The following is a 25531-nucleotide window of genomic DNA, read 5'->3' on the forward strand; positions in this document are numbered from 1 at the left end:
TTCCATGTTTCAGTTGCATTTTTACCTTTCTTAAAATAAAGCATAATATGCTGAAAATGTTGCATATTTTTCTCCATCTTCAATATTAAAATGGCTACACAAAAGTTCACCAGTTTTGATGTTTTTTTAAAGCACACTGATATGACAGCTGTCACAATACAATCTAAAAAAATGTTTCAAATGAAGTCGAAGACAACTAGGCACTACTAGAGCCACCATACAGAAAAAAACATGATGGACTTTTTGGCTGACCAAATAGAACCAATGGGCTGTGGGTGTAAAAGAGAGAGAAGAGTCAAGAATAATTCCCAAGTGTGGTGGCAAATTTTGTGAGCCAAGGAACCTAGGAGGGTTAGGAGATAAACCAAAGGATAGGGGGCCGTCATGGAGGTGACAACAGGCTTGAACACTTTGTCGGGTCAAGTTTCAAGTCCTGTGCAATGTAGAGACTGTCCTCCAACCAGTGGCTTAGAATATAACGAAGCTGGGAGAACTCCCCTAAATCATTTGCTCCAATCTGTCCTTTTAAATGAGAACACTGAGGCACCGACACAGGAAATGACTCATCAAGACCACACAGGGAGTGGGTAAAATCAGATAGAGGATCCAAGCCCAAGTTCTCCACCATGGTTGGTGCTTCTCATCAAGAAGAGTCAAACTCATTACCCTTACCCGTTAACTTCCTGAAGCAAATCTGTCCAACCTGGTGAGAAAGGTTATATTCTGTGTTGTTTGTCTATTTCTTTTCAACTTTGCATGCACTGAAAGAGAGCGTTTCAAAATATCCCAGAAAAATACATATAATACTGTGTGGGTTAGGGGATCTCAGTATTTTCCAATAATGAACCATTTTCCAATGATGAACCATGTAGTCAGCAATGCTTATATTAAAAAGTCCCAGTTACTGTTATTTTATAATAGTGTAAGAAAAATTAATAGTGATTATTTGCCAGGATAAAACAGTTGACAGTTTTTCAACATAAGGACATACAAAAGTAATTTTTTATAGAATACAGTGTAAAAGTATTAACAGTCTTCTGACTTTTTGATTCCCAATAATGGATCCTACCTCCAAAAATAGTTGACGTAATTATAAATTATATTCTTAGTCACTATGTGGACTGGATTAAAGATGCAGGATTTCTCAAGCAGCTTTAACAAATTACCTCACAAATCCCTAATGAGCAAAAGGCTCACTTTAAAGGGAACCTCTCCTGCCTTTACTTTGAGATGTGTTCAACCTCAGGGTTAAGTAAATTCTTAAGTTTCATTAATGGTTTCAATGAGGAGCATTTTTCCTAAAGTTTTGATTCCATTTCACTCTCCAGATTTCTTGAAAGAAATATCTTTCTGCCAACCAAGAGTTCAGGAACATTTCTGAACAAATAATATACAGATAAAACTACAGTAAGTATGTACACCCTCAGGTACATAAACGAGAATATACTAGAACCACAGTAGGATGGTTTTACCATTGCTACAATCTATGTAATTGTGTTAAAATCTGAATATTTCCATCAATCAAAAATTATGTCCTAGTTGCCAGTACAGACCAGCCTTTTTCTATGACTGTGTGAACCCTGTTCAAAGTGACTTTAAATTGCAATGATGTTATCAAATGCGAGCAAACACATCTACTGTCAAGTGAAAAGATCTGTTTTTCTTCTTGTTAATCACCAGTGCTCGGTGAAAACAACCCCCTGCAACTCCATCATCTATCCTCTCATAAGTGAGAAATTCACTCATAGGTCTTCCTCTTCCAGAAGTTAACACTTTTATTCAAAGTCAAACGCAGCCAGTTAATTTTGAAATTTATATCCAAGATGAGTCAAAAGGGAGCTAAAATAGGATGGGAAAATTAGATCCAGTTAGTAAGATTCGCAATGCTCCAATTTCAGAATGCAATTTTGGTGTTGGTAAATGTTACTGCTCAGAATTCCACACATAAGTGCTTTTCACTTTGTGCAACAACTGATTGGTCTTAACCTAATAGCATGGCAACTAGTATGAGGGGGAAGGCGATGGTCAGGCCACAGTGTGCTCTCAAAGATAACTGTTGTTCTTCAAAGTCCCAGGATGGCAGGCCTCTTGTCATCTCTGGGGTAAAAAATTGTATCCTTGATTTTAAAAGACCACGTGGGAAATCTCAGGTAACCACACCAAGACAGAGGCACCATGAAGATGAAAGCGTCGGCTCCAAAGGAGAGTGGGTATGGTTTTCCCACTCACTTTGAAAGGTAGAATGAAGAGCACAAATGAGGAGGGCAAGGATGGCTTTCTTCCCGCTTGAACGGGACACTGAATTGTGACCCACCCTACTCTGTCTCTTTCCCATTGGATGAACTATGGTCTTTTAATAATAATGAGTTGTGATTCCAGCCAGTCAGAGCTAGACATGGAGAAGCCCCCAGGGGATGCTTGGATTCACGCTCCAAAATTCAGGTCCCACCCATGGCTCGGGCATGACCAAACAGCCATCGGGCAGTGGCTGAGCACACATCCCAAACCATCCAAATGACTGACTGCCACACTAGGCTGACAGCGAGGAGGTGTAATGGCCAATTAACCTCACAGTGCACACCCGAGTGAGCAGCCCGTTGTGCCAAACCCACAGTTTCCTTCCTTCCAGTGTTCCAGGTCACTGGTTCCAAGCCACGGGAGAGTAAAAAGGACTAGGAGCTTCTGAATCCAATGAAAGGAAGGGCAGTTTTTCAAGTTAGGGTATTAATGATAAAAGCTGCATATTGTGCTTGTATGTCCATCTTGAATATTCAATCGTAAGGAAAAACTTGACTTTGTAACGATGTTGTAGGAAATGGGCAGTCCAGCTCCACTTAGTTGAAAACCACCTTAAACTAAGAGCTAAAATGATATAGGCTTGACAGTCATAGGTGTACACTTTTAATGAAGTGAAGAGAACCCGTGAGAAAACATTCATGGGGAAACGACTTCGGGAAGAGCTTAGCTCTGAATAGCTCGGCAAAGGGAAGGCCAGCATTGAAAGGAGCCTTGAAACCTGTCAATGGACTTGGATGAAGGAAATAGTGACTCTCGCCACTTTAATAAATACTTAGGCACAATTTCCATGGATATTTCTGAAGATTGTAGCAGAAAGCCTTTACAGGGCTATACTTCTGATGTCAAGACAAAATAGTTCAGTCTCACAATGTATTCTGCTGGGTAAAGGATTCATCTGATACTTTAAATGTGTATCCAATATCATTCCGAATGAACAAACATATGCTAATGCCTCTGTAGTTAGGAACTATCTCTACCATCACATAGTTCTAAAAATACATATTATGGTTTCTTGCAGGCTGACCTGAAATTTGTTTTGCTTTGAGGTTTCAGTGAGTTGAGGTTTTCCCCACCCCTTCCTTTTGCCTTATTCATTTCACACAAGTAGTGTACAAAATCTAGCTATCATTTTTTCTAGGACCTTTGCAAATAATGATTCTGAGGTTAAATCTGAAGAGTTTCTGTGCCTTCACTAGAGTACACCAGAAACCTCCATTTCTAAATTTATGGATAAAATACAGAATCACAAATGTTAAGAAGAGCTGGTATGATACAAAGAAAAGGTTTCCCAAATTTCAGAGAGGAAGAGAGAGACAGAGAGAGAATGTGAAACATCTGACTTCTAGAAAAATAAAAATACAGACTTGAACACAAACACTGGAAGAACTACAGCACTCTCTAGCAGGCATGCCTGCCAAGTTAAAAAGAAACCAGACAGGCTCCAACCGAGTGGACGGCCACGTGATTTCATTATTGATACTGCCAAGCCCCAAGTTGGTAATCAGGCCGGTCAATGTGAAATGCATGCCAGTGAAATTCATGGTCACATTTCAGCTTTTTATGTGAAGGGAAAAAAAGGTGATTTTTAGCCCTGGCTGGCGTAGCTCAGTGGATTGAGCACAGGCCTGTGGACCAGAGGATCACGGTTCAATTCCCAGTCAGGGCACATGCCTGGGTTGCAGGCCAGTTCCCTGCAGGCCAACTCCCAGCAGGGGATGCACAAAAGGCAACCATACATTGATGTTTCTCTCCCTCTCTCCTTCCCCTCTAAAGATAAATAAATAAATAAATAAAAATCTTTTTAAAAAAAAGGTGATTTTTATATCATTTTAGCTATATACTTTATATCATTTATCTGATGATTTTTAGGTCATTTTATGTCATTTAGCTCTGCTTTGTATCATTTCAGCTACATATTATTTTGTATCTGTTAAATTCTCCTTTTTACTCTTCTTACTTTTAAAAAGTAACTTTATAATTTCAGTATTTAGGATACATGTAAATTCTTTATGTACATCTGATTGGGATTGTAAATATTCTTTTTGAACCCCAAGAAGTTGAGATATTGTTTGGGTTTACTGTTTATATTAGAAGAAAAAAGCAATAGTATAAACAAGATTGCAATGTTTCTCTCAAAGCATCATTTCAGGTGGGGGGGGCGGGTTGTTTTTCTCTTTACTTTTTTTTTTCAAATTTTCTGTAATAATGTATTATCGTAATTTTATAAATTATAAAGATTGCTAGGACAACAGAGACTACTCCAACCCAGGAAGGGAAGAACTGGGCTTCCTGGTTACCCAACCAGTCTACATGATTTAGTTATAATTGTTTCCAGAACCTCTACCAGACAGCTGGAGGCTGAGCCATTCACTTCTCAGGAACACTGGAACAGGGTCTGTGCTCCACACGTGCGCGCGCACACACACACACACACCCCACTCTCCAAAACACCCAGCCCAAGAAAACATGGTTTTGTTGATGTTGGGATGAAGTGAAGAAAGAGCCTAGTCTATCTGCAAGCATTGTTCTCAATCAGAGGTAGTGAAGTAGCTGCCGTAAAATTCTTCCTCGTGGCAAAGGAAGACCACAGAACGCAGGAGGTGACGCAGCTAGACCGAGCTTCAAGGCTTGTGAGAACCTGGTGGACCCGGCAGCTGAGTCAGCACTACCCTGAGGTCTGGGGTGGGAGGTGGGGGGTGGGAGGCCGTGGGGAAGCGCTCCCTCTCCCCTGCCCTGAGGAGCCCCCTCCCTTTGGGTAAGTTTCAAATCCTAGTCTAATCGAATGCTACACAGAATCGGGGGTTTTTACTTCTTTATTATTACTATTTTTTGTCATTTCGAGGGCCACCGCAGAATGAAGGGCTCTTTCCAATCACTTTTACATCAGAACGTTGTAAGACGTAGAATTTCTAACTTTCAGTGACTCATCTTTTCATCAGGGCAGACCTAGACAGACCCCTAAGTTTTGATGCTTTGATGGCAAATCAGCTTGAAGGCACTAGGCTCCTGCCCTAGAACACGGTGCAGCTTAATGTGCTCAGAAATTCAGTTTAATTTTCCCTCAATTTTGACAGGCTGGTCGAGTTGTAGGAGACCTCCTGAGGAAGAGCATAACAACTGCTTCACTTGTTGCTCCCTTACTGTGGGTGTTAATAAGGCAGCCAGATTTATTGTAGGTCTGAGTAGGCCATTCCCTGCCCAAAACCTTCTCTCTAAGCAAGAGCCAAGTCCTTACCATGACCTACAAGGCCCCACTCAAGGGCCCCTCTCTACCTCTGACATCATCCTCTGCTCTTCTCCTCACGCCCTGTCCCAGCCTCACAGGCACCCCCCACCCCCCAGGGTCACGGCACCCCCTGTGCCCTCCGCCCAGCACTCTCTTCCCGCAGATATCTGCGTGGGTCACCCCCTCATCTCCAACACTTCTGTTCAAACATCCACTTCCTGGTTAGGCCTGGCCAGAGACCACCCTCTACAACATGCACCACATCGCTGCCCTCCCCCCCCCACTCCTGGTCTTCTGGCCCACTCCGTTATTCTTCATCGTCTTTACAGCTGTCTTGCTGATCTATTACCTCAGCATCATTGTTCAACATTCTACAACATTATGTTCCACGGAATAATAATTTTGCCTTCTGTTCAATGATGGATCCCAAGCTTTCTGAGCAATGCCTGCCACATAGTAGGCCCTCACTAAATTCTTGGTGAATGAATGAATGAATGACTACAGCAAACCAGCTCTTGTATGAAAAAGAAGAAGCAATAATTTACTCAATGAGAATTTCATAATACAAAAAAGAAAATGTGATGTGGAAAATGTAATCATTCAGTTAACTCACAATAGAACTGTGAAAATTTAGAAGATTGATGTTTAGAATAATTTAGAAGATTGATGTTTAGAATAATGTTGATGGGTTTCAAACGATATCTAAATCCATCATTGCCTCACATTTGAATGGCAGAATCTTGCTTGTAGGAGAGAAGGCAAAGTAATTTCTTCTGGGAACTGTTGACAGACTATCAACATATGAGTGTATTGGTGTCAGTCTTTGGTGGGTAAGCCTAAAACAGCACACTAAGAGCAACATGAGAACACTAGGAGTTTTTCTCTATAAATGTTACAGTGAAAAAAAAAGCAATGTTCCATCATCACAGCACAGTCAAAGGAAATCTCCCTTAGCCATTTATGCATAAGACCAACAATTATGAAGTAATTGCCACGAGGACTAAACATTTAACTGAACACAAAATGAATACATTTATATTTAACTTTTCAACTGGCTACCAAATATCTGCTCTTCCAATACATCCCACACTACCCTCTCCTAGAAAACGGGACAGAGACAATAAACAATCAGAAACAAGTAACAAGCAAAGGGAATATTTTGACAACATGGAAGCAAACTGGGTCATGGGTCTGGCATGCACCTGAACTACGAGAATGACCATGGTACAATAAGCAGCAAACAAGCTTCTAAGGACTCCTGAAACTTTAGGTGAGTTTCAAAATTCAAGAGTTTCCTTAATATCATTCATGAGGGGTCACCATGTCACTTTTTTTCCTGGAAAAACAAGTTTTCATTTGCAAACCAGTAGGCTCAGAATGCGGACCCAAGCCTTTGTCACCATCCATCTCCAGATGCTGTCTTTATGATCAGTTTTTCTAGGTGTCACTCAAGTGACAGAACAGCAGCAGCGTCCATCAGCTGCAGAACTCAGAGTGAATATTGATCCCACACGTGTCACAGGCTTCAGGTTTTCACAATAACGCTTCTCTAAATAATACCGAGAATGACATAATAGAACGCCTTCCAACATCAAGATGCCTTCACATCTGGGCCATGGCTCTTCCCAAGTCTGGGCTATTAATGAGTGCACCAGCCTTCCTCTATTTCATTCAAAATCAATCTTGGAGATGTTTTGGGAATTTTTTTGTTTGTTTAGAAATTTAAAAAGAGTTATATAGATCAAGAGTAGAGAGTGATGTTTTAAACTTGTGTATGCATGAGAAATTCTAATACCATAGACCAGAGAGTTTGCAGAATGCTAAAGCTGAATGGAAGCATGGATGTAATTTAATGAAAGCTGAGTTGTAGAGAAAAAGCCACTGCCTGAAGACACACGGCTGGCAAGCTGTTGAGTCAGGATGAGAGCTTGGGGATCTGAATCTCAAACATGTACAGTTGTCCTTTGACCAGAGCAAAATGCGGCAGGGCCAGTGAAAATTTAGACTAAGTGCCTTAACACACGGCAGAGGGAAATTAAATGACACCTCCCCCTACCACACTCCCCTGTCTTCTGCAGTTTGCTAAATACCCTACTCTTCAGTTCACACCTGGCCCAGAGAAGCTGGACTCAAAACTGTCAATAAAAACAATGAAACAGCCCTGGCTGGCATAGCTCAGTGGATTGAGCTCAGGCCTGCGAACCAAAGAATGGCAGTTCGATTCCCAGTCAGGGCACATGCCTGGGTTGCAGGCCAGTTCCCAGCAGGGGATGTACAAGAGGCAACCATACATTAATATTTCTCTCCCTCTCTCTTTCCCTTCCCCTCTAAAAGATAAATAAATAAAATCTTTAAAAAAAAAATGAAACAAATTCACTTTTCTTCTGCTGTTGTTGCAGGTGTGTCATTTTGACCTCAGAATGCATATTACAAAATATCAGTAAGCACTTTTTCTGTGGTTTCCAAAGTTGTCTTTTGGAATTCATGCCAAAGACTGAGCATCTTTATGCAGTGTACTCATGGGCCTATATGACCCCAAAACAAGAGAGTAAACAGAGCAAGATTCTGGGGAGAAGAATGAACAGTCCAATAAACAACACTAATTTATTACAATTGCTCATTATTTGGAATAGCATTTACTACATGTCAGGTCCAGTGCTAAATACTTCACATCATTTAATCCCCACAAAAAATGGATGAGATGAATAATAATTCTTTTCCATATTTAACGTGAAAGTAACTGATGGTCAGAGACGTTCACTATCTTGCCCAAGGCCACACAGCTCTAAGTAGTAGAACTGGACTTAGAAACCAGGCAGGTTGGCAGCAGATCCCCACCTCTGAATATTTTTAGCAACAACAGTCCTCTTTGGAGGTCACAGCCCAGCCAACCCACTCTGACACAGTCCCCGCATCCTTCCTGTAAGCCGTTTCTCAAACATGGACATGATGAAGGCCCATGGGTGAGACCGCCAATACAGACAAACCATCCTTGGACTCAGAGGAAGCCTGTTGAATGAAATGGGTAAGACAGAGTGGGCAGGCCTCACATCCACAAAGGATCTCAAATTCAGAATTGTCCATTATTCAGGCTATCACAGAGAAACCCCAACGAGGCTGAAAGACAGAGATGTTCTTCACTCAGCTATAAGTCTGTGCCCCATTACCAGCTCCAGCTCCTGGAATACATACACGGTGAATCGATATATTTCTATAAATCCTTAAAACATATTGCAAAAGGCAACCTGAACATGCACAGTGCTGTATGCACACTACATGCATTCGCTTGCTAGGCACATGGCTTGAAAAGGTGCCACAGCACGCATAAGTCTGCTCGGGCACTTCATTTTTCTCACATGCCCGTGGCTGCAGGATATAGAAGTGGCNACAGAGTGGGCAGGCCTCACATCCACAAAGGATCTCAAATTCAGAATTGTCCATTATTCAGGCTATCACAGAGAAACCCCAACGAGGCTGAAAGACAGAGATGTTCTTCACTCAGCTATAAGTCTGTGCCCCATTACCAGCTCCAGCTCCTGGAATACATACATGGTGAATCGATATATTTCTATAAATCCTTAAAACATATTGCAAAAGGCAACCTGAACATGCACAGTGCTGTATGCACACTACATGCATAAGCTTGCTAAGCACATAGCTTGAAAAGGTGCCACAGCACGCATAGGTCTGCTCAGGCACTTCATTTTTCTCACATGCCCGTGGCTGCAGGATATAGAAGTGGCCTCGGTTTCTCATCCCTCTGGCCCTCAGGCCCTGAGGCTCTGCGACTCCCACTGAGAGGAAGATGGAGAAAAGCAAGCTGGAAAAGAAATCACGGGGAAGAGGCCACAGCGGACACGACACAGCTGGCATCGTTGGCTGCCTCACACTCTGCTCTTTGTTCTGTGCTTTAACAATGGGAAGCGGCTGTTCTCTGCCTCTCCTTTCTGCCCTGCTGTCTCCGGCTCACAGCCTGCAGCCTACACACAGAGACGGCGCCTACCAGTATTGTTTGATCAAGAGGCAAAGATGACAGAGTTGCCCTTGCTGCTTCTCAGACATCACCTAATTCTAGAACCAAATATACTTAAAAGCTGACTTGGAGACCATTCCTGGCCTCCCTCCACGACAAAATAACCAGGGGCATGTTCCCAAGGCTAGGTTTCCAATGATCCCAATAAACCTTACACACAACATTCTCACGGACCAAGTAAACATCCACAAAACAGTCTGTGTTTCATGTAGACAAACTCTTGGTTGTACTTCACTCAAAATGAGGTTTGTACATGAAATTAGAAAATACAAGCATTCTAAGACTGTACTGGAGATCTCAGGCTGACAGTAACAACAAAAACCCAACATTCACTTTAAATGAATGTCATTTAGTTTTTTACTTTAGTTTTAGGGTCGATAGCGTTAGTAAAATAATACCATTGAGCCCTGGCTGGTGTGGCTCAGTGGATCGAGTATGGGCCTGGGAACCAAAAAGTCACTAGTCACTGTGATTCCCAGTCAGGGCACATGCCTGGGTTGTGGGCCAGGTCCCCATTTGGGGTTGCAGGAGAGGCAACCACACATTGATGTTTCTCTGTCTCCCTTTCTCCAAAAGTAAATAAATAAAATTGTAAAAATATATAATTCCACTGATTCAGAAAGTAAATATCAATGTTCTATAAACCTCACTGGAAAATCTTTGACTATCTTTTGCTATAAAACTAAGGAATGTCATTGGTGCTCCTCGCTTGGTAAGTTTTATTCATGGGCTCTGTGTATGTGACACATATTCTTTGGGAGAAAGAACCTGGAGAAGCTAATTCTAAGAGAACCACCCAGGGCTGATTTTGGACATAGTCCAAGGAAAGCAGAGAGACTGGGTTAATTAATTTCAGACGGACCAAAGTAATGATTCTTTGGGGTCTGACCCAACTCTCAGACAATAATCATTTTCCCTCTGAAGTTTATAAGCCAACCTCAGATCTCTGTCAGCTGTGGTGCTCACCAACCTAACATGAATGATGCATCATGGGTAAAACCAACCTGATATGTGAACCAGGTACGGAAAATAAGGAGATGGGTCCTACTTTTTTAAGAAATCTAAATTGTTTTAATTCCACAGCACAATCCAAACACTTAAACCATTCTTATGTGTACATTACTCTGCATTCCATAGATAGAACACAAGGCTACCAGAATGAATTTGATCATTAGTTGGGTTCATTGGTTAAATTAGGAACATAAGATAATAAATTCAAAGATAAATATCTATGACAGATAGTGGGTGACTATTCCTTCCATTCCCACACATTTGAAAAAAACTACTTCAACGGGTCACTTTTCGGAACAAATCGAGAGATCAGAGGGCCCTCTTTGAGCAAAGCCAGTGTTCCAGGCCACGAACACACAACGTTGCTAAGAGAAGCAGGAAATGTGATTAGCCACAGGCAACCCAATCATAACAATCACTGGCAAGGAACAGATAGTGAAGTCCATGAGGCCACGGAGATGCCCCACAACACCAAGTCAGAAACTGAACTCAAAGGCTTGGAAGCGGCAGACAGGATTCCGACACAGGCCTGTGCGACTCTAACGCCTGAGGTCTTCCCTCCATCCACGCCTCAGTCCTTCCCAGCAGCCAAAGGCGGGCTCCCCGTGCACACAGTGTAGGTAGGACTGTTGGTTAGACTACGGGAACCTTTCGAATCTCTGTTAGACACACAGCGTCAACAATGCTGCAGTCTGGTCACAAGAGACTACAGGTAATCCCCATAACTTGGCAATAAAACAGCCCATAGGCAGCGATAATTAGCCATCTGTAGAAGACACGGTCCAATCAACATGGCCATGCCATGGTCACAGTAGGATATGGCTACAATGACAACCAGAAAATGGTTCTAGGAGCTACCCTACGGGGACTGGTCTGAAGAAAGCAGTATTAATGGAAGTGGTTGCGTAGCATCTTTGAAACAGAAGACAGTTTGGAAGAACTCATGAGCACATCTCTAAGGGAAAACATGTCTTGTCTGGCTTCTATGAGTATCCGCTGTTACCCTGTTTCCCTGGGTGGAAGTAGATGCGGCAGCTATCAGCACTCACCCAAGGCATTACCAGCGGCCCATCAACTTTCACTACTCTGACCCTACGCTCTCCCAGGAAATCCTCTAACATCTCAAGGACACATGACTCAAATCTGCTGCTCAACTAATCTGAAGCGGGTATTCCACATGACATTGTATTTATCAGTAAACGTGACCCACTGCATGCCAGGCACAACGCTGAGCATCTTTGCACGCATCATATTGTTTAGTCCACCTACCCAGGGGAGGTAACAATATTGAAGACAAAAAGAAAGTTACATTGATGGCATTTAGAAGACTTTCCCAGCATCATCAAGCTATAGATGGAGAGCTACGTATTAAATTCAGGCAGGACTCTGCAGCTTTACAAGAAATGCCCAAAGTCTAGTGAGGATAATCTGGAAGGGCAAAGGGGTGTTGGTAGACTTCCAGAAAATATATGCAAAATTTTGGATTTATGAGCACTGCTCTTGGGAGAAGATCCGGAAGAGTTAGCAGATTGCCAAAGGGGTTCTTATCCCACAAAACTGTAAGAACCATCAGCTACTTTAGGAAGACATTATTTAACAGTCATGGATTTAAGCTTCAGTCACGGAGAAACAGTTTAATACTATTCTGATTGCCATTAAAGTAACCCCAGAGCTAATTACTTAATAGTGAACCTGGCCTCTTGCAAATCTCATTATATAATTCTTCTTCTCCTCTTCAAATGTGACCTTATTAAGGGTGCGCAGTGAAATGAGCATGTCCTGGCTAGAGGGTACCTGTTCTCTACCTGGAGGCCGCCAGCCGCCTACTCAGAGGCAGACCGGGCCCAGCACAAAGCAATGAGCCGTGTGCAGCCAGGGCTGAAGACGGACTTCGCATCTCCCATTTTGAACACTCGTTTCTTCTTTCATTAGATCAGCCAGAGAGTGTGAAAATTGTTAAGGGAGAATAGAACAGATATTGGGGGGTCACTTTTGCTGGTAATAACCATTCTTTATTAATAACCATCACCCAGTAGACAAACAGGCAATGTAAGAAAAGTACACTCCATTTTCCCTTTCCAAATATTTTAAATATTTAAAAATTCAGGAATCTAACCTCATGTTAGCAATTGCAGCTACAGAATTCTAAACTATAGTTACGGGAACTAATTCTAACTATAGTCACTCCGTAAACACAGAGCAATTGGCAATAACACCTATTTTATTATAAATCTTTCAAGGGTGATACAAAAAAACAAAAAATACCCTCCAACATGTTTTGGTCAATTATTTCTCAGCAAAACTAGGGAGGGGGAGAAAAGGGTGCTTTGTAAAGAAAAGGAAGTCCTATTCTGTTAGTGGTTACTTTATTTCACAGTTAACAAAAAAGAATTTTGTGGGGGGGTTTTTTTGGTCACTTTTACTCAAGGTCCAAAACATTTTTAGCTTCCATAGTTGAGTCTGTAGTACAAAATATAACTTTAAATTAGAAGCATATTATAGAGGCATTCATGTTATAAATACTTGTAAAAATAAATGATTATGCAAAGTTAGTTATCTTAAGTATTCTGTTCTTTGAACTCTTACTGATAAAATATAATTATATTCACAGGTTCTAAAAGGGAACTCAGGAAAAGGAGGTTTAGTTAGAAGCTGTGGGTTTTTTTTTTTTTAAGTCTCAATGCAAATCTTGTTAGAAAGATTTAGTGTGGCCTTTAAAATACCGATGTTTTGGGCCTGCCACTGACTTACGGGGAACAGAGGTTGTACCAGCATGGGTTTCATCAGCGCAGTGTTCACTAAGCTGGTGGCTCGTCTGAGGCACTTTCAGTATAGGTTTTACTAATAAATATGGATAGATGACAGCTAATGAGACAAGCCCACGATTTTGAAGGAAGTCACTTTTAAAAAGGATTTTTTTCTCAGATTGAAAAATCACTTATCTTGCAGTTGGGGCAGGACAAACACCTGTTCCCTAATTGCTTCACACAAGAAGCCTTAGTTGAAGTTTTTGCATTCAGTCCATTATGTTTGAAATGTTTTATTCTTCAATAAGTTTAATGGTTTGAATTTTAATAGGCAATGACATTAAGCTGCTTAACAAATAAATACGTATTGCCTGGATTTCTTAGAAAACGACTTTGAAGGTTAACTAGACTTATGGTAGTGCTCATCTCACGATATACACATATATCGAATCCTTATATTGTATACCTAAAACCAATATAATGTGATATGTCAGTTGTATCTCAAAAAAAGAAGGAAATGTGATAGCAATTTGATGTTGCCCCAGCCTCCAAGCTCATGGTAAGCAGGTGCATTTCAATAAAAAGGGAATTTTAAAAAATGACCAGATGGAGAGACAGGATCAAGTTTTTCTGAGATACGGAAGGATGGCTCGCTCGGCTTACCTAATAGAGAAGAAAATTAACATCAAACTTCAAATTTCACTTTAAAACTTCAAGCCAATCACATCTACACATGTGCATAATGCTCCTGAGACACGAACAAAACAGCGGAACAGAGGGCTAGTTTAGCAGTTGGTCCCAGCAGGCCTGTGACAACGCTCATATACCGCATCTATGCAGTGGCGATTCTGAAAACAAACATACCACACCTTGCTGGGCTGTCCTCCCCGCCAACGGCAGAGAGACAACCTCCTCTGTCGTTCAGCATTCTCCACCAAAAGACTCAGAACGAAATTTCTACAGAGTGTGGATATGTGTGTGCATGCGAGAGAGGGGTGGGATACATCTTCCAAACTCATCGCCAAATGCAGCCACAATAACCCACTTATAGACCTTGAAACACACGTGGCCAGGAACCGTCTTACCCCCCAGCTCCTTCTTCCTCCCCCCAGTGTGCAATGGGCTCCTCACCAAACCAAGTCTGTAACACCTTTCAGAACCATCAGAATTCACACTGCCCCGTGTACCCTACCCCTTCCTGACCACATCTGTTTGCAGCCTTCGTGAAGAAACCCACAGCGGAGGGTAGCACACCAGCCACTCCCTGCAACCCTTCCCGCTCTGTGGCATCAGGTGCACAGTTACTTCTGTTCCCTTTCTGTCTCTTGATAATCTCCGCTTCCCGCTACAGAACACCGTAGGTATTTAGTCAATGTGCACCGACGGCAAAATTATAAGGCTGTCCTGCTTCCACACTTCACCTGATTGAAGCCCCGACTTCACTTTATATGGTCAGTAAGTACACACACACACACACGGGTGCACAGTGCTATGACCCACACAAAGTTACACACACACTCTGCTACAGTGGCCACTGTCCCTTCATGTCAGCTGTGGACACGAGAGCCCTGCCTGTAAGCTGCACCTAGAACGAGCCCAGTTCCTGGTCCACAGCAACACCAAGGACACACAGACCAACCACTTGGCCCCAGGCGAGCCCTGCTTCTCATTCCAATACTAATATATGTTAGGGTTAGAGGGCCATATGATTTTCTTATTGCTGATAACAGAGTGTGAGAGCCAGAAAGGGTTTTCAAGATTATATCTCAGGCCCAAGTTCTCCTGGTGTGACAGCTGAGGGCATGTTCTGGGAACTTAGGTGACATGGTGAAGGTCTCCACTAGGGGCACAGCTGGGTGGAGGGACTGAAAAATCCCCTCACCTTGGAGTCCAGCAACCCTTCCAAGCATGCCACGCTTCTGTCTTTCTAGTGGGGTTGGTCCCATGCTGCTATACGAATAAGTGTCCCCTCTCAAAACAGACTTTAAAGTGTTGGAGGAAGAAAACTTGGGGGAGACCCAGGGAGCAGTGGAGGGGGATAACAGTGTTTTAAAGACACAGCAGGGAACTAAGCCTCTCGGACACGAAATACATACACACGCACATCCCCAAGTACACTAGAGACTTCAGTAACACTGTACCTTGGCCGCTAAGTCGACCAGCTGTCTCCAATCTATGCAGTGGCGTGAAGCGAGGCTCCTCCTGGCTCTGGAGAAGATTTAAATGAATTTTGACCCATTTCCCCTAATGCTTAAGGAGGGTGTTAATACTTACTTTCTAACTCTAAATTTTTTTAAAAGTTGCCCTGTTTGGTTATCTATAAAGTCCATTTGTGAGAAATGTCATTGCCCAAATATTCTGGAGACATCATCTCTCAAGGGGGCTGCCTGGAAGGCAGAGTTAGAGGAGGGGAGGGTGGAGGTGGAGTCAGTGAGAGACCTGCTCCTGGGAGGAGGGCGGCGATGCAGGGGACTCAGCAGGAGGAAATGTCCTCCTCCAGGACAAACATTTCCTTAAGCCACCTTTCCATTCGGTCCACACAGTAGCCCCTTCCCACACACATATGCAGACATACATTCCCACACTCTCCACTGAAAAGCTGACGGCAGGGTGGCCCACCCTTTGGGGCTCAGCCTCTTGCCTGTCCCTCCAGAACCCCTCCCCCAGCCCCTCCACAGACTCCCTGCAGCAATTCCATAATCCAAACAACATGCTCCAGACCTTAATTACCCACCCCCGTCCTCAGCTGGGTCTGCTGTGCATGTGAGAAATTTCTTCCCAACAGCACAGTATCTCGTAATCAGGAAACAGACTTCTTACTTGTTTTGCTTTTCTAGTAACCTCCACAGTTAGAACAGAAAGATTAACGAGTGGGAAAAAAACCATGAAGAGTGATTTCATAGACTGTTTCTCCGTGTACCATTTCCTCTGGACAGAATAATCAACCTAGATTATCTCAGCGATACTTGTAGCTGGTTAATTTTGTCTTATAGTAAATATGTCTCTAATTAGATTTTTTCCTTCAGTCTTTTGAGAGGCAGACTGGCCTTTGGTTCAGTTTCAAATCTTTCAAGGAGAATAAAGATACCAGAAATAGGGGGTGAAAGTTCCAGGCAATTTTCAATATGACTTTGAAGTTGAATGAAACATTAATAACTTGAGACCTTATTCATATTTCATAGTGATGCTTATTTGATATTAATATGAACTTTTTTGTGATCCGAAACAACCTCATTTAAGAGACGATGCTTAAATATGCTCAATATGCGAAACTCCGCACCTTGCATGGTAATGACCACTTAAATGTTTATCAGGAACTTGCATTTTCTCCCTACTGCAGCCTGCTCAGCACTCATTAAAAATCAGTCCGTAGTGCCTTGATGACAATACCTACAGTTCTGAACAAAACTTGTTAGGAGGTGGGAGATGGCATATCCACCCATTATACTGTTTCAAAGTTCAGGTTCAGTCTGACCTGTCTTGTTACATAGCTCAGGCTCCCAAAGATTGCTGATGCAGACAAGATTATCTGAATCTTGGGAGTGTCAAAACCATGAGGCCAAATGGACTCTGAAAGGCAGGGTTCACATGTAACACACCTACAACTGAGGACGTGACTTCGTAGTAAAGAAACCGAAGGCAAGTGCTTGTTTAAGAAATCAGAGAAAAATGTTTTGTCCATAGCTTCTCCCACCTCCCCAATATTTGCAGTCTATATTTTGTTTCTCTACTTCACTGGCTCAAATATATTCTTCAGGGAGGAAAAAAATTAAACCTCACGTACCATTTAAAAGTGATTCATTAGCTTTTTCCTAATTCTCTTAAAATAGCCTCGTGAACATTTACGGAATAAATCCCAGGTGCCGGGCCCTGTGCAGAAGGCTTGAACTGGATTCTCTCATTTAATCCTCAGGTCCCCTGAGGAAGTGGGCTGGATGAGGAGAGGGATGAGCCGTGTGTCCAAAGTCACGGAGCTCACACTCAGTGCCTGGGCTGTCTGCCTTGCCACCTCCCCACACCTACCACATCACATCCAGATCCCACACCTGCCTGAGGTGGGAACAAGCAAAGCCTTCATGAAAAGCTGTGCAAAATTCTCAGTGTGTCACATGACCGAGAGGTCTCCTCTGACAGCATTTTCTGTCACCTGGTGAAATACTCACATTTCTCTTAGAAGAGACATTACTGCTTCCACCCCACCCCCCAGGGCTCTTATAGATTCATCTGCAACCTGAAAAACTGCTGCCCAGTTGTTTTTTGTTTGTTTGTTTGCTTTTTTCAAGGAAAAGGAGCAGACATTGAAACTGGGGACAGAACAATTCAGTGATAATCTGCATCTGTTCCCAGATCTGATAGGTCTTTCCTGACATTTTTAGGGATATGGCTTCTTAATCTTGCTGGAATGTCCAGCTGTCTGCCAAAGGCAGAGAGGCCAGCCCCACCTGACCTGACAAACAGCTCTGTACTTTAATGGTTCAGTCCTGTGAAACAACCAGAAATACTATTCTACCTTGTTACCAAAAGTTTTCACAGTCACTGAAGAGAGAAAAATGGCTCACATTTCCACCCCTCAGCTAGTCTCAATTCTCAGGTGAAAGCCAAGTACAATTAGGAGCTCTGGATCTCCGCCCAAGAGCCCAAGTTAGTGAGAAAGAGAAATCGTGTGTGTGTGTGTTTTTTCAGGGAATTTCCTCTGCTACTATCCCGATTCCAAACACATGCAAGCTGAATAAGCTGCAAAACAAAGAGAAAAACAAAACAGAGTTTTGCTGGAGAAGTCATAAACACAACAACATTTATACAGTCGTTTTTATATCATTGAAAACATACTACTTTCAAACAGAAAATACTGAAGTGTATAATAATAGAACAGAGAATAAAAAGTGAATCTCCTGACCACACCAGATGCTTAGAGGCCTTCCTAGAGATCACCGCTGTCTCTGCATACCATTCTGGAAGTTTTCAGTTTACATGTAGAATACCTGTCTATCTTACACAAACAGGGGGAGAATGTACACGATCTAAGCTGATGAGCCACGCCGCACCTGCATGACCAGGGCAGACACAGGGGGGTTGGGGGGAGCGGGTCTGGAGAAGCCAGGGTGTCCCATGCCCCAGGCTCCGTGGGGACATGGAGAGACGCATGCCATCAGCAAAAGCACTAATCTGAAACTAAATGCGGGCGATGCTCCTGAACACCGTGTTTAGTCGGAGCTGGTTCAGAAAGTGACCGTGCACAGGCTACCCAGCCAGAGGAATGGCCCCACCTCCTGAGGCCAAGAAGGGCTGGGGGTGTCTGGACCTGAGTTGGTCCCCAAGCCTCACATCCCTCCCTGATGCACATGTGTCAGCTAGGTCCCCACACACCCACCTCAGAAATGTCAGCAATTTCCAGCAAGGAAAAATGACAGGAAGACTTAGCAAAGCTCTATAGCAGGGGTGTCAAAGTCGTTTTCACCAGGAGCCACATCAGCCTGGTAACCCCAGTTGCCTTCCAAGGGCCAAATGTAATTTCAACTCCTTAACAGTTAAAGAGTAGTTACATTTATACAGCCCCTAAATTATTTTCAACTAATATTATAGTAGAATTCGGACTATAGTATAATTCTCTTCTGTGTGCTTGATACAAAACATTTAGAAAGTTTATGGAACTTCCTACCAAGAATGGAAGTTTCAGGAAAGTAGGAAGCTTCTGGCTTACTCAGCTAGGCCAGCTAGAAAGGATCCAAAAAGGACATTCAAAATAAAATCCTGAATGCCTTTATTCCTGACCGAATATCCTTTAGGTCTACACCCCACCACACTGGGAGACCAAGGAGCAACTGTGTTGTTTTCTCCCCAGGCACTTTTCAGAAACTATTTAGGGAAAGCTATCTCATAATCCAGATCTTTCTTTCTTTCTTTTTTAATTTATTTTTTTTTGAAACACAGCCCTCACTGGCAAATTCCAATTATTTTTTTTAAGATTTTTTAATTTATTTACTTATCTTTAGAGGGGAAGGAGAGAGGGAGAGAAACTTCAATGTATGGTTGCCTTTTGTGCGTCCCCTGCTGGGAGTTGGCCTGCAAGGAACCGGCCTGCAACCCAGGCATGTGCCCTGACTGGGAATCGAACTGCGATCCTCTGGTTCACAGGCCCGCGCTCAATCCACTGAGCTACACCAGCCAGGGCTTAGATCTTTCCAACTTGGGACTTGGTTGGAGGTTTTTTTGAAGCTGGCCTTCCTCATAAGGGTCAATGGCATTTCCTTTGTAACTTAAACAATTCTTAACTTACTGTGCTGCTAGCAGCCACGCAATAAGGATTTTCCCCAGTCAGGGTGCTGGTGAGACCATCCAGTACCCCTCTGAGAGCATCCGAGGGACACTGGTCTGCAATGACTGTGGACATCCTCTCACGACCCAGGATCTGGGGGCTTCCAATGGTGACTAGGGAGTCTCTCCTGGGCAAATGGCTAGGAGACTTCAGGGGAAACAAAGAATTCCAACAGAGAAGAAGAAGATATTCCAGAAAGGGAGGCTCTGTGAGGGGCAAGGATGGGCCCCGGGGAATAAGTAGCCCCAGTGAAGTCTCAGATCTCCGGGACAATCTCTGGCTGCAGTAATAAAATGGAAGGGGTCTGTTTCTGTGTTGTTTGCAACGCTTATATACAGAGAGCAAATCGATGGTTGCCAGAGGGGTGGGGGAGGGGGTGCAGAAGGTGAAGAGGAGTAAGAGGTCCACAGTTCCAGATATAAAATAAGCCACGAGGATGTAATTTACAGCACAAGGAATAGAATCACTAATAGCCTAACTTCATATGGGACAGATGGTTGTCAGACCTACTGAGACAATCACATCATAAGATATATAAATGTCAAATCACTATGGTGTACACCTGAAATGGTATAATACCGTACGCCAACTACACTTTAATAGTTCTTTAAATGAAGGAATGATTTGCTAAGATGTCAAAAAATGCCTATCTTTGGGGACTCTGCAAAGAACTTGATTTGCGTGAGGGGGAGCGGGTGACTTTCCCTATTGCGTCTGTCCGTGATGAAATAGTTCATGGGACCCAAAGGGGCAGACCTCAACAATACAGTGTGGCAAACAGGCAGTCTACTGGCCATTTCCTTCCACCTGTTGTTAGTAAAACGCCACATAAAAATTGTAAGCTATTGTCAGTATTCGTCATAAAAAAAGCATTAGCAATGGGAACAGCCCTGGCAAGAGGCAAAGACCAGTCTCCGGACGCGGCTGGGAGACTGTGGGAAGCGCCTGTTGTGGAAGAGCCCTCATGGGACAACAACTCCACAGAGGGCCACTCCCTTCCTACCGCCCATGCCCTGCCCCCCACACCAGCTGCTGTCCAGCCCACACCAGGCCTCAAACAGTCTACAGTGACAGACTGTTTCCCTGGCATTTAAACTGCCCAAATGACCACACACTGAGTACCGCTCCCTTAAGCCTCAGACCATAACATTAATGTACTGGGTGGAAAGGGGGGTCATGGTAGGATCGACAGCTTCATAGTTGGGGTTCTCCCCCCTCTTCTTCCCCAATTCCTTTTCACCTTTTCTGTAATATAAAGAGATGCCCATGAACATGGGAAACAGAATTAACTGATTTAGGAGATGGGTTCACACACACTGCTTCAGACTAACATGAATTCTGATAAAGAAATGGCTTCACAGTTCAGCTTCTCTCTCCAAAGAAGATTTAAAACTACCTGCCCCCGAAAAGTTGACACCTTTTGAATCAGTCTGTCTCAGTGTAGATAAATAACACACATTATAAGAATGGGATCTGGAGTCAGGTTGATGGCATCTCAGATAGGGCACCAGCTGACCAGCTCTGTGGGGGGAGGGTTTAGCAAAGGCACAATGGCCTCTGCTCACGTGATGCCAGACACTTCCCTTTCTCCCTGTCGCTGGTGTCTTTCAAGCTGCTACCCCACTGTGGAGCCCAGAGGGAGGGAGTCTGAGTAGCTGTTTATCATCTTCCTAGAACGTGCAGTAGAGAATTTCATCAGGCATTGTGAAGCCTAGGTTTACTTTAGAATGACTTGGAAAACTTGTAAAAACTCCAGAAGCCTGGTGGTGCTCCCAGAAATGTGATGAATGGCTTGGTACGGACTGGGACATCAATAATTTTTAAAGACTCCAAGTGATTTCAATGTTTAGATATACTGAACTAGATCATTTCCGGAGCCCACGAGAAACGTTAACTCTTCGTCCATTCTTTAGCTGTTAGGAACGCTATCCCCACGGCATGTTGAATAACTATAATTTACAAACTGCAGCCACAGAGCAGTGACTTGTATTTATTTAAGAAGTTATCAGTAAAAGCAATAAAATATTTTTAAAAAAGAATTGGACCTGCAACACAAGAAGGTGATTATCACACTTCAAAAGCAGTTTTTAACTATTTTAGGAGTCACCTCAACTTTTCAGGAGCGTGTGGCCTGCATCAAGTGAAGTCCCCCAGCCTTTTTATTACCAGTGTCGCCAAAGCCTTTTAAATGTCACTCTATAAATCCTCACTGTTATCTTCTCACAGGGAAATAAAAAATAAAGAAACATTAAAAAAAGCCCTCCCATCACCATTTCAACCACTCAGTAGCAAACTCTTCCCAGTAAGATGTTTAAGTGCACCAGGCTCAGAGCCCCTGAAACAAGATAACGCCAGCATTGTTTTCCAAGGCAGAGATTTCTAAAACAAAGGCGGGCCAGAGCTGATTCACACAGTGGGATCCAAACACAGACACAGCTCCAAGATGCTGAAGTGTGAAGTCTCTGTGCTAAAAACTGGATCACTAGCACAGTGGAACCCAGAGCCCTTTCCTGGGTGCTTATGCTGGGTGGGATGCTATGAGCACCTTCCCGTTTTTTAGAGGAAGACTTGCGAGAGTCAGGAACCAGGAACAGAGCAGGACAAAGATGGGAGTGACAAGTGGCCCTCACCCAAAAACCAAGCCCTGCAGGGCAACAGGGAGGGCCACTTATTCTTCCCTACCAGGTGACAGTAAAAACAGATGAGACATCCCAGTCACTGAGCACTTACTGTAGGCAAAGAGGCCCCATACACTTTCACCTGCACGAACTCACAGAACCTGTCTCTGATTCCTTTACACTCTAAAACTAGACATTCCCCCGAATTCTTGTTTATGTAGGTTGTAGCCATATATTAGGCATTGAAATAGAGAAAAAATAATTTACCAGTTTATTTTTAAAAAATAAAGCTATTACACACTGCCAGAAATAACTTTTTATGAAGAGTAACGATATTCTCCAAAGCAAAATAAAAAAAAATTTAGTGAGAAGAGTGGTACTGTTGCCGTTTGGCAAGTGCCCACAGTGTCGGGCTCAGCAGAAGGCAGCTGGACTCTCCCAGACATTTCCACATTAAACCCTCACCCTGGTCACATGTGCCTCAAGAAAGCTCCATGGGCAGTCACATGGGAATGAACATGAAAAAGGGCAGATAATATCATGTGTTGTCATGAAAGCAGTTTGGCCTTGTGGCCCTCTGAAAAGTCTTAGAGACTCCTAAGGGTACCCAGACTGCCCTTTGAGAACCCTGGCCGTACGAGTTTGGAACAAGTACCATGTCCATAAGCAAAGTGGCATAGCGAGGTCAAGGGATTGTCCAAGGACACGCTGCTAGAACAGGTCACAGCAGGTAGAAGGCAAAGAGCACCTGTTGTCTTCATCTGCAAGGATTGAGATCATGGACACGAAGGGTTGTGCATCCCGCTTGACCTATCACAACTGCTCAAGAATGTTAACATTCCCGGTTGGGCAAGACCTGGTGGAAAGCCAGGGAAACTTCGCGCATTTCTGATCAACTGACTCCAGCAAGAGAAAATGAACTCTCCCCAGCAGGTGCTGTTGCAAGCATGGACCCTGGCCCAGCCTGTGGAATGGAAGCAGCCTGTTCTGCTCCAAAACTTCCAGGGCCTCGTTCCACCCTCCATTAGGCAAATGATGTTGGTGGGCCGCGCTGCATGCCACCACCTTCTTCCTTGGGAAACCTGAGCAAGCCAAGAAAGCTGCTCCATTATTTACAGCCTCCTTTCTGCATCGTGCTGCGCTTACAAGGAACCTTCGACAGATGACAACAGCGCCTCCAGTCCGCGCTGCAAACCTCCTCTAGGAACCGGCACCTGTGGTCTTCCCGTCCAGGGGCTCAACTCGCCACTGCTCTGCTTGTCCATCAGCTTCCCGAACCCACAGGGTCCTGCCTGAGGTCCTGTCCCGCCTGCCTCTCCCAGCCCACTTGGGTAGAGTGCACCAGGGACCTGCAGGTCACTTTTGTTCCTCCTCACACGTGATGAGTGCGTTCAGCTGGGCAAGTGTGTCTGGTGCAGCTCAGGCCTCTGCACTCTCAAAAATGCCATCTGGGCAGGAGGCAAGAGCAAGAGACACCAGGCGCTGTTGCTCCCACCCAAATGCAGACCGCCAGGATTTGTCACCTGGAGCATTGCCACTGGTCTCCTTGTTTTCACTTTGACACCCTTCTCACACACACACACACACACACCATTGTACTCTCCACCAACCTCCAAAAAGATCTTTTAAAAGTATAGAAAGGATACAGTTAGTTTTCCTGCAAAAATGCTCCTAAGTACCCCCCCCCCTCAATTGGAATAAAAACTAAACTCCTGAACTNGTTCAGCTGGGCAAGTGTGTCTGGTGCAGCTCAGGCCTCTGCACTCTCAAAAATGCCATCTGGGCAGGAGGCAAGAGCAAGAGACACCAGGCGCTGTTGCTCCCACCCAAATGCAGACCACCAGGATTTGTCACCTGGAGCATTGCCACTGGTCTCCTTGTTTTCACTTTGACACCCCTCTTCTCACACACACACACACACACACACACCATTGTACTCTCCACCAACCTCCGAAAAGATCTTTTAAAAGTATAGAAAGGATACAGTTAGTTTTCCTGCAAAAATGCTCCTAAGTATCCCCCCCACTCAACTGGAATAAAAACTAAACTCCTGAACTTGGCTAATAAAGACCTGCCTCATCAGACCCTGCTACCTTTCTCTGGCCTTTGCTCTCTCTGCTGCCACCACCCACAGGGCTCCTCCAGGACCTCCAACAGCTGGGAGGTCACCGCCTCTTCCAGGAGGTCTTTCCTGCTGCCCACTCTGCAGACTTGCCTCTCCACCCCTCCATCCTCTCCATCTATCAGAGCACTTCCTCTCGGAGGTTATCTGTATGTTACTAGTGTGTTAAACGTCTGCCTCCAGCCACGTCTCTCTCCTAGAATGTGTGTCCCAGATAGCAGTCTCCACCTGATCCCCCGCTGGTCCCCCGCGCTTGGCACCGTGCCTGGCACAGACTAAGCGCTCGGCGAACCTTGATAGAATGAATGAAGCAGCGGTTCCCGGTGGCCGCGAGAGTCCCAGACTGATGTCCCTAGTGTCCCGGCGGGTCCCCACCGTCCCAGCTGCGGGGCCACAGGCGCGGATTCGCCCGGGAACTGCAGCTGACCGGGCAAGGCGTCCCCACAGAGCGGCGCGCCCTCCGGGAGCCGGGCGCCGCAGGTGCCTCCCGGGAGCACGCACTCCTGAGTCAGAGCCGCCGCCGATCGCCTGCACTCACCATGGTGTCTGGGCCGCCGCCTCCGCCGCCCCAGCNTGAAGCAGCGGTTCCCGGTGGCCGCGAGAGTCCCAGACTGATGTCCCTAGTGTCCCGGCGGGTCCCCACCGTCCCAGCTGCGGGGCCACAGGCGCGGATTCGCCCGGGAACTGCAGCTGACCGGGCAGGGCGTCCCCACAGAGCGGCGCGCCCTCCGGGAGCCGGGCGCCGCAGGTGCCTCCTGGGAGCACGCACTCCTGAGTCAGAGCCGCCGCCGATCGCCTGCACTCACCATGGTGTCTGGGCCGCCGCCTCCGCCGCCCCAGCCCGGCTAGTGCAGAGTGACGAGAGCAGTCAATACACTGGAGAAGGAGAGCGGAGTGCAGGAGCCGGCGCGGCTGACAGGTGAGGTGCGCGCCTCAGACCATGGCTGCTTCCCACAATGCCCTCGAACTGAAAGTTTGCTGGCTCCTCCCCGCCGATTCCCCTCCCGCCCCTCCCGTTATCCCTCCCGCCCTTCCTCCGCCCTCCCCGCACCCTCACCCCCGCCCCCGCCCCGGCGGCCGGCCCCGCCCAGCGCCGTGCTGGAGGCCTCAGGTGCCGATCCACCTGCGCGCTCCTCTGCACGTTGGCCTCGGCTGCCCCG

At 44.9% G+C, this 25531-nt stretch overlaps 1 protein-coding gene across 1 annotated transcript in view; it reads right to left on the bottom strand.

The window, feature by feature from the left end:
- Window positions 1-25256, bottom strand: part of AP1S3 (adaptor related protein complex 1 subunit sigma 3) — a 58230-nt gene extending 32974 nt beyond the window's left edge. The window contains exon 1 of the mRNA XM_037029378.1: window positions 25178-25256. Coding sequence (XP_036885273.1) covers window positions 25178-25180 — 3 coding nt within the window. The 5' untranslated portion in view covers window positions 25181-25256. The remainder of the gene's footprint in view (window positions 1-25177) is intronic.
- Between the last annotated feature and the right edge of the window lie 275 nt (window positions 25257-25531).

The sequence above is a fragment of the Sturnira hondurensis genome, unplaced genomic scaffold, assembly GCF_014824575.4.
Source record: "Sturnira hondurensis isolate 20B ecotype Veracruz unplaced genomic scaffold, ASM1482457v3 Scaffold0020237, whole genome shotgun sequence".
In the NCBI taxonomy this organism is placed as follows: Eukaryota; Metazoa; Chordata; class Mammalia; order Chiroptera; family Phyllostomidae; genus Sturnira; species Sturnira hondurensis.